Genomic DNA, 15,526 nt, shown 5'->3' with positions numbered 1-15,526 from the left:
TCAAGCCCTACATAAAATCATGACATACCATTACTGTGGGATTACGAGGTGGGTGCAAATGGCTCCACTGGCCGATCTGCAGGGTGCCAACAGGGGTCACGTCCCCTGCCCCCCTAGAAACAGAGCGGTAAAACTTCCTTTCTTTCATTTGTATTCCTTCCCAGAGTGTGTAAAAAGGTCCCAAAATTTAGCCTCACCCTTGTGAATAGCTATAAAGTTTTGTTCCCTCCCAATAAGTTTCGCCTCCTATCTGCAACCCCCCCATAAAAAATTGCTCTGGAATTCTGTAGCGTGGGTGTGCATTAAAGATACATACTTCTCTGACGCCGTCTGGTAAGGCTATGTTGAAGCCTGGATATTCAATCAATTTCAAGGGGTCATAGGTCGGCCTCGTGTCAGCTTCATCAGCATGGATTTGTCCCGGTTCATCTCCATCTTTCAAATTCAAAAGGTTGGGGAAAGAGTTCAAATGCTTCGATGTAAATTTGTATTATTCCTTGAAGCTGTGCCTGTGGTCAGTGTATTTCAGCTTTCAAGATTAGGAACATGCTAATTGGAAAATAAATATCTAGGCATAATATGCTCAATATGCAATCCCTGCCTGTACAAATCTGCAATTTATGAAAGCTTAGCATCACTGCGATAGTGGCTTCCAATTCTGGTCACTGTGACTAGCCAACAGCGAGTTTGAAATGCTACCCAGTTCTGTCACCATGAGTCCAGGACAGCCCGTCCTTACCTTTGATGTCATACACCGTCAGCCCCGACTTCATCACCTCTGCCTGTTTCAAGTAACCGGGTGGGTACCCTAGCAACCGCATCTGGAAGATGTAGGGAGGAATCTGCTGTCTGTCTAGGCCCAAGGCTTCCCTGAGGTCATCACTTCAGGAGAGTAGAAAGACAGAAAACAAGACTAGTGCCATTTCTCAAATGCTGCCACTTCCAACGTTTAACAACAAAAGTTGACTGTATGCCAAGAGGGAAACCACCTTGTGCCCCCAACAGCTCCCTGCAGGATCAATCACCAGTCTAACCTGATCTGTCCCGGTCTGAACTTGGCAAAGCGCTGGTCAAAACCTCCTTCTTCTCCCTCTTTGTGGTAGCGCTGGTTCAACGAGAGATTCTCCGCACTCTGCTCCATGAACTCTTTCTTGGCCAGGCTGATCTTCTCTGGATCTCTGGGCTGTTTTAAGACCCAACCAAAGAGGTTCAGTTTGCCAAGTATGCACAGTTATGGTAACACCACCACCCAGGCTATGAAGGTATTAAAGCCACATTCACTGACCATGGACCAGATCAGGAGATGAAGAGAAGGAACAAACATTCTGAGGAAGGTTTGTGATACAGACAGCAATAAAATACTGGAACGTTATCATGCCATCTCTAAGATGATTGTGATGCATACAGTCTTTATGCTGACACCCATATTTTCCTTCTAGATCTGAGATAAAGTATATGTGGGTAAAAGTCTTGCTCAGGGACACAAGATGCATAAGCAGCTGGATTGCGGACCTATCTCCCCCTCCCCTCCCAAATTGCAAATCATATCAACTACTGACTTCAGGTCTTTATTTATGCTAGGGTACCCACCCATGTTGAAAGATTCAAAGCAATGCTTCTCTGAATTCTCCACAAGTTTGTACACACACAGATTGAACCATCTTTGGTTCACTGTGACAACTTACATATGGACAATCTCGTAGTGAGTGACCTTCCTCACCACAATTCCAACAAGTCGCTTTACTGCGTTTCCTAACATTAAACAAAGCCAAGAGAGAATCAAAGGTTAGAATTATGCATCCACAAGGCAAGTGCCGTCCATTTCACTGTAAACAAGTCATGGCCTTATCACACAGGAAGAAGAGAAACTTAATATTTATCAGTAAGAGTCGAGTGAGTCTTTTTTCACATTTTTGGATTAACTGGGTCACACATCATCTCTTCTACTTCCGTCTTGACATCTTGCCTGCTATTGGTACCAACAACTTACATGTGGGTGATTATATGAATTAGAGGTCCAACTTGGGGACATTTTGGTGTTCTGTTACGGGTGAAACCATTCAGCTTTTCTGGATGGAACTAATATTAGTACTGTTCACATTCTGTAGATCAAACAGTATTACATTGTTTATGACTTGTACAATGCACTGTTCAATCTGCAAAATGTTTGATAATGTTACAATTTTACATGAAGAAAAGTTGACTGGCTTCACATGTAACAGGACACCAAATGTCCCCCCGTTGGACCCCTAATTTATAGAATCACCCATGTATACGCAGGCTTTATGTAGATCAAGCATTCCTGCTTGAATACTCACAACCAGATTTTGAAAAGAGTTGGCCACGGTAATGCCACCAGGAATACAGGTGGACCAATTTTACTGATCTTTAAAAAAAAAAGGTACTCACGCTCTATTTTGACTAGGTTTCTCAGTTTCGTCGATGGGAAGGGCTTCATGGAATATCACAGTGTAGCTGTCAGATCTTGAGGAAAATGGAATTGATAATTCCAAACGTGAGAAAATGTTTGTTTTCCTCTTTTGCGAAAATTAATGTGGGTTGGTCACATTGAATGTCAAAACCTCACCAAAATATCTTTTGCCAACATATATAACGCAAAGGCTGGCACCAGCAAAAGTGCTGAGGACAATGACTTGGCCTTTCAGCCACCAGGATGTTGCAAAATCTTTGGCATGAGTATGCCTGTCCTTGGTCCACAAAGATTTTCTCTTGAAGAGCAGAGCAAAAGAGGCTAGTCTGTTCCGAGCAATTTGGCTCATCAGGCTAGTGCTTATCTCCAATTCCCTTGGCATGAAACGACTAAGAATATGTCTAGTGTGGAATGCCATTCTGAAGCTGGTTACTCCCAAGCTAGTGCCCCTGCCAATTATACACCTACATGTAGGTAAAGAGAGGCAAACAAGGGTTAAGTGGCTTGCCCCAGGCCACAAAATATGGCTGGCAGCTGGATTCGAACCCCCGACCCTTTGGGCAAGAGTCACAAACCTAACCCCTTGACCGCCTACCCCCTTACAAAGTATAGCACCACCTTGGAATAGGATAAGATGCGTGCAACAGGGGTATTGTGATTTATGTTGGGCGTCTTGCCAAAAATATTCAAACATTAAATGGGGATTTTTCCACCACATGGACCTTTTCCTCAAGGATACAGAGGTACATGCCATCCTTCAGTCAGCTGAGGGTTTGCGTCCACCAGCGGTTGACCGAGGCTGTCCAGGCAGAACATCTGGTAGTATTGCACATTGCCGGTCACCATGAAGGCCTCATCAGACAAGCTATTGGCAAAATCCTTCCTCAAGGGCTTGGAGGATCTCTGCAATGAAAATAGGGAGGTAAAGAAAGTGGTCAATCAAAAGATTTGTATCAACATAGGCCGTTACTCATGTTACTCAATGGCAGGAGTACTGTGCACTCCTGAGTACAGACCTGTGGGTAATGAGTTTTTTTCCAATCAGAGTGGAAGTACATGTATACCCATGCATCACTTTCTCATTTCCATATGGCAGAAAGGTACACCATTGCTGTCAGGTGATCCCCAGAGTAATGGGCATGCAAGATTTCCCTGTACCTCTACATATGGAGAGTGACACAGGCAAACACAGCCAATGTGTCAATATAGGGGGAGGGAACAAAAGTAGCCAATCAGATAATCTGTATCATTTGTATCATGTAAGGCTGTTATAGGAATAATTCAAAATTCAATGTATCAATGTCAAGGAGTGGAAAAAGTCACCAATCAAATGAACTGTATCATGTACAGGTACCGGTAATTCTTGGCTCTTTAGGGCAGTGGCATTGGAGCCCAGTAACTCAACTCACCAGGATGTAAAAATGAAATGTTAATCAAGTGTCAAAAAACATAAAACATTGTTGCTGCAAAGTCCTTCCTTAATACCACGTCTGTTCCCCTCCCCATTTTTGAAAGGTACATGTAACCATCCCCCTCCCCCACTTTCTACCAAGCAACTGAAGATGCAAACAACTGACCCCTCCCCACTAAAATATTTTGGATCCATCCCCGTTTTGGCTCCCCCTTTCAAACCTGCTTCGCAGCTGTTGAACCTTTGTGGTATCGTTACGCTACACAGCAAATCAGTACTGTTGACTCAAGTCACTGACTTCATTGGACTCAAGTCGGACTCAACTCAAAATTATTTTTACATGAGACTTGATTTGACTTCGAAAAAATGACTTGGTATGGTAGTCTACTTGACTTGAAAGAACATGACTTGCAAACTAAATTGGAATTTGTGCCAAATGTTTGTTAAAAATAATAAACACAAACTTTCGTGTCCAGAAATAATCGGTTGGAGAGAGCACCCATTCCACGCCAACCCTTCCAATGTAGAGTAGTGAGCACAAAAGCAAGCTGCCTCGTTATTCATGTATTGTGCAGCCGGGTTTGTACAGGCAGGCCGCACGCTGTGATCTAGAGGCATGCCTTTTGTTTGACATATCATTCATTGTTCAGTACAGCAATTATTCTTTATATTCCGTACATGTACATGATCTGAAACCATAACTGAAGAAACTTCTTTAATACAATCATCAAAACCTGACTGGGTGCAAATTGACTTGACTTTGAGAAAATTGACTTGTAACTTGACTTGGGAAAATTTGACTTGAGACTTGACTTGACTTAGGAAAAATTGACTTGGTTACAACACGGCGACAATACAGTTATGTTCTACACATTTCATTTTGAGTCTCCATCATGTTTACTTTTAACACTTGGCTTCCCTTTCATGTCTTTTGTCAGCCAAAACATACCTGTCAGCAGTACACGCTCCACAGCCATAATGCACGTTAAGGTGCTTTAAATGTGCATGTACAGTGTACAGCCAACTTGTAAGAGATGACTTTTCATTTCGTTCAGTGATATGAATGGCTCAACACAAATACAAACCATGTTAACACGAAAAACAGACAAAACAAGCCAGTTGATCCTTTCATTTAGCTATTATCTGCTGTTTTGTTTCGCTGGTTCCATACAATTGCTATCAAAACCTGGACCATAAACATAAAATACATACACCGGCGAATATAAAAATTATACTGCAAACATGCCAAAGATCGGTATTTTTAAAGTTGGCAATTGCATTTTTTTTACACAATACAGGTATCGTGCTACAGGATCTTGAAATCATGCACCAGTAGTAAGAGGTAACAGGCTCCAAGGTCTTTATAAAAAACAAGGGCAGTCAAGGCTTACCACCTCCCTAGCATCTATGGCAACAACGCCCATTTGAGGATCTTAATATCTGGCTCCTCCTCCTCCAATTTTGATGGTAATGAGCAACCAACAGGACACAGCGCTCATTTCAGACAAGCAACAGAGGATTGCTGTTAACACAGTTAACAGTGATGAATGTCAATCTTCTTGCAGATTAACCAACAAAACCTCTGCAATTCAACCACGCGACAGACACACTTGAAAGCTAAATTAGAAAGGATGAGTCCTTTGCAGCTTTTCTTCGTCTCATTTCTAATGAAGATTACTAGCAAGCACTACTGGGTTAATGGCACATGCCCACAAATTGATGTGGGGTATGACTGTGAACCGCCATGGCAAACATTTGAAGAAAACTGCTACTTGAATGTAAATGAAACCAACACCTATGATGGCGCTGAGCAACACTGCCAGAGTTATTCCAAGCCGGGACGACCAGCTCACCTTGTGTCTATACTTAACAAGAGGGAAGACGCATTCACGAAGGCTCTGAACCATCGAGAGAAATGGATCGGATTGAATGACCAGGCAGCGGAGGGGTCTTACACCTGGTTAGATGGAAGTCCAGTAGGCTATACCAACTGGGCACCTAATTTTCCCATTGGTGATAAGTTTGGAAACCAGGACTGCATCCACACATGGGAGGAAACTCGATGGAAGGAAAGCTCCTGTGACAGTACACGGCGGTCTATCTGCAAGATGCCGAGATACACCCCTGCATAACCACCAGGAAACACACAGGTAAGTACATGTAAGTCTTCTAGTTGAAAACCACACTACTGAGGCCCTCTGAGAATGGTGCATCCTCTAATGTGGCACACTTCAAATTTTGTCCTCTTGTGCTTTGACAAAGTTACAAGTCAAACCCAAATATCACAAAAAGTAAAATGCTGGTGAGCTCAGGCCAACCTTATTTATTAATTTAGATTAATCATAATTTCTTGATTGACTTGGAAGACCATCAAGAGGCCTTTTCAAAAGTTATCAAAAGCTATAAGGCAACTTCCATATATATTTACAAGTAAATAGAGTGGTTCATTATAGTTTTCTAACTTCAGAAAGATTATCACAGATCAACTTGGGGGTCTGTGGACAAAGCAAAGTGTACCACTTTGGAGAATCAATTTCCAGTCGTTCAGGCTAAATTTAAGGGCATTTGAATGAATCGCAATTTTCAATGCCATAGATTTTTAGGTCAAAATGTTTAAAAGAATGAGTTCAAAGTTCATCAATTAACTACATGTACAGTGTACTTGATGCCGGATGACATATAAACACACACAATTTTCCTTGTTTGTTCCATGGAGGACGTGTTCACTCATTTAAGACTTCTTTTTTCATTTCCATGGTAGATATATTAACCCTAACCCCCTAGGGTGTACAGGTGTATGTAAAATCACATTGAAATTGGAGGATTTGGGACTGTTGGGGTTAATACATTGTTGCATCATAAATAAATTGCAATTTCAAACAATTTGCAGAAAAAACCTGCCTCGGCAGCTTTTGTGGGATAACAAAATCTGATGTTAACTGGCTGTGAGAGAGTGATCATCAATTCTAATGAAAAGTTCAGAAGATAGTTAAAGTGCATCAGACAGGAAGACTTATCATGGAAGGATGACTATTGATGGAATGGACGTTTTGTACTGTCGTTACCGCTAAATGTACTTAACAAAACCTGCCCTCCCTAACTACCTAATGGGACACTGTGTAAGCACTCTATACAAAATGATAATGTCCACACCAGAACCTCTATTCAGACCAAAGATTGTATAGCGCCGAAGGCACAAGATGGATAACTCTGCCCAAAAGATGTAATTACCACGGGCGCCATTTGAGCAAGCGATATGCCTGCGCAATTTACGGTAATGCTTGGGCACAGGCTCGCCAGGTGCACGTGCCTGCCGCAGCGCCTGCGCGCTGTCTTTTAATGTGCATTGCGCACGTGTATCGCTTGCTCAAATGGCGACCATGCGATTACAATGTTTTACATGTACTCACGGTGAAGTTCGCTATCTTGCACCGCTTCGCAGCACTATACGATCTTTGGTTCAGACATTCTGAGTCAAGTCACAATGTACAAGTACATGCACTCAGACACAAAAAGTAGTCTAAAAGATCCACGCTTGAGCCTACATGTATGTGTAGTTTCCATCTCGAAGTAAAGAGATGCAGAAAGCATCACCACACAGTCCCTGACGATACACAATCACATGAAAACACTTTTACACTGAGACTTGTGCAAACTGGAATACATGAATGTTGGCGAAGCTGGACTGCATGTAACATATCTCCATCAAGTTGTTAGAGTAGAACACGCACGCTGGCATGGCCAGCATCTACAATGATGTCCCTCTTGCTTGAGTACCACATAATTGTTCCGGTACACATGAACACGTTTGGTTCATTTTCTCCTTATGGCTAAAAAATTAAACTACACTTGTCAAGCCAGTGGCTGACCCAGAATGAAATATGAAAGATTTCAAGGCTCTCAAGTTAACAGTGAGATTCCTGTTTTACAGCAATAAGATCCATTCTGTGCATACACTGTACATGTACGCTGGAGGTATCGCAACACATGATGTGCCTTAAAAGTCAAAAGATTTCAAAAATTTAGTTGTAATCCGAATAATAACGGGTATCGGATATTTTGAATCTGCAAGGCCTTTAATGCCAATCCATTCTAATATACACATGCTTGCATGTATATTACCTTTCCGTATGTACACATACATGTACATGTATAGTACACATACATGTACATGTACACATCACATTCATGTACAATACAAATACATGTACTATTACTAATCACATAAGTGCGAGTGGAACACGGAAAAACGTAATGCGCCTGTGTCCCATATACCACTAAGCCGCCTGGTATACAGGGCACAGATGCACTACATGTACATGTATAGTACGTTATTCCATGTTGCACGAGTGCAATCATGATAACTAATTTATCTTCAAGCCAACTTGGCGCGCAGTAAAGATGTTACATGGGGCCTATGCATTGCACCTTTGAATTTACAGTAAGTTTTCCAGAGGTGCATTTTACTTTTAGTATCAAAATAGAGCAACACGTTGAGTTAGAATAGAGCATTACGCGGGGTTCGATATGAACCATGCAATACAGTTATATATCACAATGATTGTTGTCATGGATCGACCAATCAGAATTGGGAATTCAAGTTTGAAGATAAAAGTATACATACATACATACATGTATATACATGTATATGAGTTGCAATATACAAATGTACATGTTCAATTTATTATGGGAAGGACAACACGGCTAATATTGCAAAAATTGTGGCAGTGCCCAAATACTAATAAGCCATTCCTATGGCAACAAACAGATGCCTTACCATTGCCCTCGAGGAAACATGAAGAAATCAATATCTGGATTCCTTAAGGCAGGAATTCAATCACAGAAACACGACCACATCGTGCCGAAGAAGTCAGAAAAAGCTAAAAACACAGGTAGTACAAATGGCAGATTCGGGCAAGAGAGAGAGAATTTTATGGTGCACTACAGAAATACCTACAGCATTGAATGGGGGAAGTTAGAGATAAGGATTCTGTCAACGGAGGTATGGCAAAAAAACGTGGGCAGGTTAAATTTCTAGTGATAATTTGAACACTGTTAAAAGACAGAAAAAAAGCAGGGAGGAAAAGAAAAGGCATTTCTAGTTCGCTAAAACTAAACTAAAACTGAAACTAAACTTAAACTAAAATAATTCTGTATCTTCTACTGAGCATGAAACTTAGGGCAGGCTATGAAAATCAAGGGTACAAATCAACAACGAATGCCTTGCCTTGATGTCCCTATTCCAGTCCAACTTGCCAATTTCGTGCAAGGTCAGCAACACAAGTCATGTGTGATGCGTCATGTAATGTGCATATTAGCAAGACAACCATACACCACAAAATACAATATCGGAAAAAAAGAAAGAAAAGAATATATTTCAGAAAGATCAATGTGCACAAATGCATTTCATATCAATTCACCAATACATGTACATTCACTAAACACATCTAGACATTGATGTTACAAATAACTGCTGTCCTTAAGTCCACCTGTTTTTTGTTGATACCGAATGGGAACGCATGAATACGGAGAACACTGTGTGTTTGACTGGCCCAGGGCTTGGGTATGTCCGGCTTCAAAAGCCCAGCTGGTCATTCCAATTCATTTTCCTTTTTGTAGAATTGAAATTAAATCATAACAACTTTCTAACTAATCCAACTAATTTTGAATTATTTTTGTCATTTTGAAGAAAAGTAGAAACACATACATGTATACATCCTTGTTCAGGGGACACTTCTATTGCTGGCTGGTGTTTTTTCCGGCTGGTCTTTTTGCTGGCTGGTATTTTACAACTATTTACTGTAACAAATGTAAATCATACACCTGGAACCCAAGGAAATACAAGTAGTAAGCTTTATTTCAGTAACCCTCCATTATGCAGTTCTCAATGGGTGTGGGATAACACAAAGATGAAAACGAGAAATCTTCTCTGAATCTTGGACCAGCATTCTGTTGCTGATGCAAAATGCTGTACAATCCTGCATGACTATAACCCACCATGGCCAGAGTTGCTGACTCCAGTCATGTGACTTGGACTAGAGTCGGACTCCAGTCGCTATTTTTGTGACTTGTGCCCTGATTTGTAAACACCATCTTTGACTTATGACTTGACTTGGACTTGCAAAAAATGATTTGTGACGTGACTTGGACTTGCAAAAAAATGACTTGTTACCAACCCAAGTCAGACGCTACTCGACTGGCCCCATATATTTTTATAACTCGTAACTTCGTAAGTTGACACCTGGTTCTTTTTGCTTATTACAGCTGGACAAAAAATGTGCAGCTTGACTTGTACTTGGACAAAGAGACTTGTGACTTGACTTGTGTTTAGACCAAATGACATGTGACTTGACTTGGACTTGCATATAATGACTTGAAACTTGACTTGGACTTCCAAAAAATGACTTGCTGCCACCTCTGGCCATGCACAGGTTTTGAGACAACTGCAACTTGAGGGTGACTATCGCTCAAAACTACATGTACCAACATACTGAGCAACGTTGACACCACTGCTCCAAAGGTACACGTACATGTACTGCAGCAAACCACTCGTCTGGACTCTATATTTCATGCTTCTATACTCCCATGCTGAGAAGAACCAATTCCTTGGTAGCCTGACTAACAGCCACAGCAGCTGAATTGGATATGACTTGGAAGGAGTCTACACCTGCTTGAATGGAAATTCTATAGGACGACTGGGAGCCCATCCCATCAGTGATGCTCACAGAAATGAAGTCTACTCATTTTATGAGGGACCTGAATGGAAGGAAGTCTCCTCAGCTGGCAGGATGACCTTCACCCATACAATGCAAAGATCAGTCGCTGTCTAATCAAGTTTGGCAATATGATGCATGTACACGAACATGTACATGTATGTAGGTCCCAGGACTATAAAAATCACTTCAGTGTACACATGTGCTCACTACTAGCAATGACACCAGTCCTTCAAAGTTCATAAGAACACTTGATACCCCCACTCAAACGCTAAACAACACTTGTGTCCTTAAATTGTGCAAGAAGATAATTGCGGTGAAAGTCTACACAGTCACAACTGTGTTGATTTTATTATGACCTTACTCCAGTTTTCTTATATGACACTGCCCACTTTAGGGATATGCCCAGTTTAAATTACCAGAGAAATGGGCATGCAAAAGATTAAACTCTACATATGTGCCAAGTAAACTAATTTGATATATCATCATTACGGCATTATTGTTCGATCTCAAGAAGCTTAAAAACTCCACAGCATCTTGGGCCACAATTGGTTGCCAATCCCTGAGGGTTTAATGAATGGCTCATCCTTCAAAGTTAATTGCCATGACCAAGCAACCCCACTCAGCACTTATTGCCATGCATTTGCCAAATGACCCAATATCAAATTGCGCGCGTATAAAGCCAATAGTAAAATGAGCCTTCTATCAGGAAAAAGCTCTTCTTTTAGATTGGATGCTACCACTTCCAGCCATTTAACTTGGCTGGACAATGAAAGATTTATCATTCGGCAGCAGGTACGCATACAGGCAAGCAGGGAAGGATTACTACAGTATTAAATACAGGTACTGCTGGATGCTGAACTATATTAAAATTGAAAAAAAAATTCTACTCACGAACTTGAAAGCTACCATATCAAAAGCATGAATTCTCTACAACTCTTTGTCACACTTCTAATTACTACTACCGACCAGTACTACTGGGCCAATGACAAATGCCCACGAGTTGCACGATAAACACTCTACCACTGTGAACCACCATGGCGAACATTTGAAGATAACTGCTCCTTGTACGTAACTGAAACTAAAAGCTACAACAGTGCTGAGCAACACTGCCACCATTACTCCAAGCCAGGGAGACCAGCTCACCTGGCGTCTGTACTCAGCAAAAAGGAAAATGCATTTGTCAAGGCTTTGAATGGTGGCTTCAGAACTGCAACAATAATTGGACCTACCATATGCTATTCCATGTGTTACTACTTTACATGTGAATGAACACCATGATCAAACTTACTATTCGTAAAGCGTACAAGTACGTGTAAGTTGAAATTCTTGGTGTCAGTTTGTGAATTGGGTTTGGCCACTTTGGAAGACTTTCAAAGACCGCCAGCCAAATTTTTCCTGTTTTCAGAGAGAAATCGAATGTGTATTGTTTTTTTCAATGGGAAACAGTTTCCAGCGTTGGGAGTTGGTTTCGATGTCAGTGTAAAAATAATTCTAAATCTGAAGTCATTTCCAAGGGCAGAAAACAGTTTCACAACGTAGATGGTTGGTTTACTTTCTCTGGATCATTGTTATTTCTTTTCTTTCACTTGACCAACAGACTACACAAACTTTTCACACTTGAGTGTCTGTCTCTCTGGTAAAATATATGGGTTAAATATCAGGAACTGAAACTGACAATACGTGTATAAATTTGATTTGACACTACTTGACCATAATGATATGACTTGACTCAACATGGTGATCTAATGGTTCAATTTGACCCAAGTGACTTTCTTTGACATGGCTTGGATATGAATCGTTACACAGAGAAGTAAGGTGATGCCTGTCAAATATGCTACCTACATGTACATGCACATGTCCCACATGCTGTACGTAGGACAACTTCCGGTCTGAAACAACCTAGACTTTGGCCAAACCTGGAGGTGCAATTCCAGACGAATCACATCGTATAGAAAACAGCATTGTAACGGACCAATAGCACACAGCCATTTGCTGCTGGCAGAAGGCGGCCGGCAGAGCGTCCTTACTAATATCCCTTGTTGTTTGCATGCGCCGAAAACTGGCATCTGTTTAGGTTCCTTGGTATTAGCGGCGCAGGAAGAGTTTGTCTAATGCTAAGGCAGGCTAAAATTGTTAGAGGTGTGTACATTTCTAAGTGTGTTTCTGAGCTGTGCAGGGAATCTGTAGCAGGAGAGTGGTTTACAAACGTGCTGAGTCTGACTCCCGTGTTTTCTTGTTCAAAATGGGAAATCCTGTCTCCGTGTCTCCTTTTCTGGTGTTTTCCAATGTTGGAGGACAAGAACCCTTGAAGTACATGTACACACTAAAATATAAATTGTATCACGTTATCATGACAGTACATGTACATGTATTTATTAGGCCTATCATGCCAATGCGAAAGATATCAAAACCCACGCATCTTTGGGTACTGGTTCACATGTATGCATGCAAGTTGCAATGAGTACATGTACATGTGCTTACACAAGATGTCATGCCAATGAGAAGAACTATAATTGAGGAAAATTGCAATATTTGTAGCTTGGATCTGTGCACCAATTTTTATCTGTCATTCCAATAGCAACACACAAAACACTATTTATTACCCTTGGGGAAAAAAGGTAAACATTAGATAGGTATCTCAATTCCTTGGAGGGGGCAATAACAAAAGTCATACCAAAAAAAAAAAGCAATATATCCAGAGTACCAGGCATTATCAACCTGCAGCTGACTACAGTCACTGATCAAACTCAGGCGGAGGTTGAGGCACCATCACTTAGAAGTTTCCAGTCCAGCCATTTTCAAGCACAGTGGCCTTTACTCACAGCTCAGTTAATGCGGTAACTTTGGGAACCGATGAAGCAAGCCTTGTCCCTGCAAACAACCGACAGTTTTCCACTGAGCAAAGATGAATCACAGAAGCACGAATCGGCGAGGCCACCTTTTCTTGCTCAACTTTGTGCCTACAAGCACTCACTTACCAACCCTTCTCTGGCAATTCTGAGTGCAGGCACGGTGACAAAATATCAGCTTGTGTCTGAAGAGACTTTTCCTTACTGATCTTCAATGAAGATGTCTCCTTCATCAACGCTGCTACATGTGCATGTGTTTCTACTGTTAGTTCTGTCTCAACTGATGCCGGCTGCCTGTAGATGTCGACAAATTGAAAGATATAGGGTCTATGACTGCGACTCCCCCTGGCAAGCATTTAAAGACAACCGCTATCTGTTTGTTCAGGAGTCAAAAAGTTACAATGCCGCCGAGCAATACTGCATGGCTTTGTCTGCACAATCCAGGCCCACTCATCTGGCATCCGTACTCAGCGAGGAAGAGGGCCAATTCATTGATGCCTTGAATGGTGAGTATAGCACATGGATCGCATACAATGACCTGGACGTTGAAGGTGTCTACACCTGGTTGGATGGAAGTCCTGGTGGCTATGAAAACTGGAAGCCAAGTTATCCAGTAGGTGATGCCTATGGAAATCAAGACTGCATCCACATATGGACGGGATCTCAATGGAAGGAATACTTTTGTGGAAATGGACTGCCGTCTGTCTGCAAGATGCCAAGATATGCCCCTGCGTAATATCACCAAAACGCCCACAGGTAAGCAAGTCTTCAAGTTTGAAACCATACTACTCAGGCCCTCTTGTACAGAGCATCCTCTGGTAATAATAATAATAATAACTTTTTATAAAGCGCCGGTATCCGACTCGAGAGATACTCTCGGTGCAGTACAATAAAAAAAAAAATAGATCTAATTAAGATCTAACTCTTCAAAAAGAAGTGGGATTTCAAGGCAACTATGAACTCTGAGATTGAAGGGACAGAACGAATAGTAAATGTACCAGTAGTTCAGTCCAGAGACGGGCACCTGCATTAGAAAAAGATCGATCACCCATACATGTACTTGTGAAACTTGGGAGTAAGCAAGGTTTGCAAACGTGGGTCCTCTCTCCAACACATGTTCGTTGTATACTGTACATGTGCAGGCACCGTACTTACTGAGATTGTTGCCTGGTCTCTGCAAGGACATATGCCATATCATATCCTTGATCTATCGGTACCTACCAGGAGTACAGCAAAGTAATTGGGTCCAAACGAAATTGATTCAACCCCTTCACGACGAATGATGGTACATGTATGAGCCCCCGTAAAAATTGAGATCCTAAGCCCACTTTTCAGCTATTATTTTCGGTCCACGCTCGAGCGAACACGGTGAAAGAAGGTATACCCTGGCTCTTGTAAATATGGTGATTGGCTTTTGTGTGTTGCCAAGAAATGAAAAGGCCAAATTTGCATCATAATCACTAGCTTCACAATAGTCCCCACTTTGAAAAGAGGCAACGGTAATGTGGATACGTGAGCAGATAGCCGCATGCCACCAAACCAAGAGCCTTTTCACTGTGTAATTCAAAGCGTGCAGAGCACGCAGGGACACAAACCGAGAATTTGCAGTTTGGCAGGTGGCCTTCGTGGCCAAGCGAGGCTGGAATTCTCGGAGTCGGCTTTCAGAAAAAAATTCCCATCGCCAAGGGGTCAACATCCCCTGTTAAATGATTTCTGTTGGGGGGGATAGCCAACAACTGCCGAGTGGTCCAACTACAAGGGCGCTATTGCCATAAAAAGCTTACTCTATGACATATACATACAATCGCATTGACTCAAACAATTTTGCCTTGTTGGGGTTTTTATTATTAAGAACACGAGCAGAACAGTCTCCTTAGGAACAACACGTACCCCCAGTACTTGTTTAACATTATCCATGACAATAGCTTCCAGTCAAGCCTTCTGATACCAATGAAAGGAAAAGGACTGAAAATGTCTACCCAAAACATTATGTGTTCACTCAACCGGAATTCTTGGCCTTCACGAATGCATCTCTCTGGAAACAATTGTGTATACCGGCAAATGAGAAGCAGTGAAGCCACTTTGTTTGTTGCTCAACTTCCCACCTGCTAGTATATAA

The 15,526-nt window shown here is 41.7% G+C and overlaps 1 protein-coding gene across 2 annotated transcripts in view; it reads right to left on the bottom strand.

The window, feature by feature from the left end:
- zcchc8 (zinc finger CCHC-type containing 8) overlaps positions 1-15,526 on the bottom strand; it is a 45,525-nt gene that overhangs the window by 4,557 nt on the left and 25,442 nt on the right. Inside the window, exons 1-7 of one of the 2 annotated variants that reach the window (XM_022240649.2) lie at positions 5,696-5,715; positions 3,171-3,334; positions 2,410-2,475; positions 1,686-1,752; positions 1,035-1,183; positions 740-882; positions 317-435 (exon numbers count right to left, since the gene is read on the bottom strand). In XM_022240649.2, coding sequence (XP_022096341.2) covers positions 317-435; positions 740-882; positions 1,035-1,183; positions 1,686-1,752; positions 2,410-2,475; positions 3,171-3,277 — 651 coding nt within the window. In that variant the 5' untranslated portion in view covers positions 3,278-3,334; positions 5,696-5,715. Of the gene's footprint in view, positions 1-316; positions 436-739; positions 883-1,034; positions 1,184-1,685; positions 1,753-2,409; positions 2,476-3,170; positions 3,335-5,695; positions 5,716-15,526 lie in introns of those variants that run through there. The other variant, XM_022240647.2, reaches the window with a different exon arrangement.

The sequence above is a fragment of the Acanthaster planci genome, linkage group LG09 (assembly GCF_054643075.1).
Source record: "Acanthaster planci isolate LZ-2023a linkage group LG09, COTS_SCS, whole genome shotgun sequence".
Taxonomy (NCBI): Eukaryota; Metazoa; Echinodermata; class Asteroidea; order Valvatida; family Acanthasteridae; genus Acanthaster; species Acanthaster planci.
Note: the sequence above shows the minus strand (reverse complement) of the source record. Positions and strands in the feature narration are given on the sequence as shown.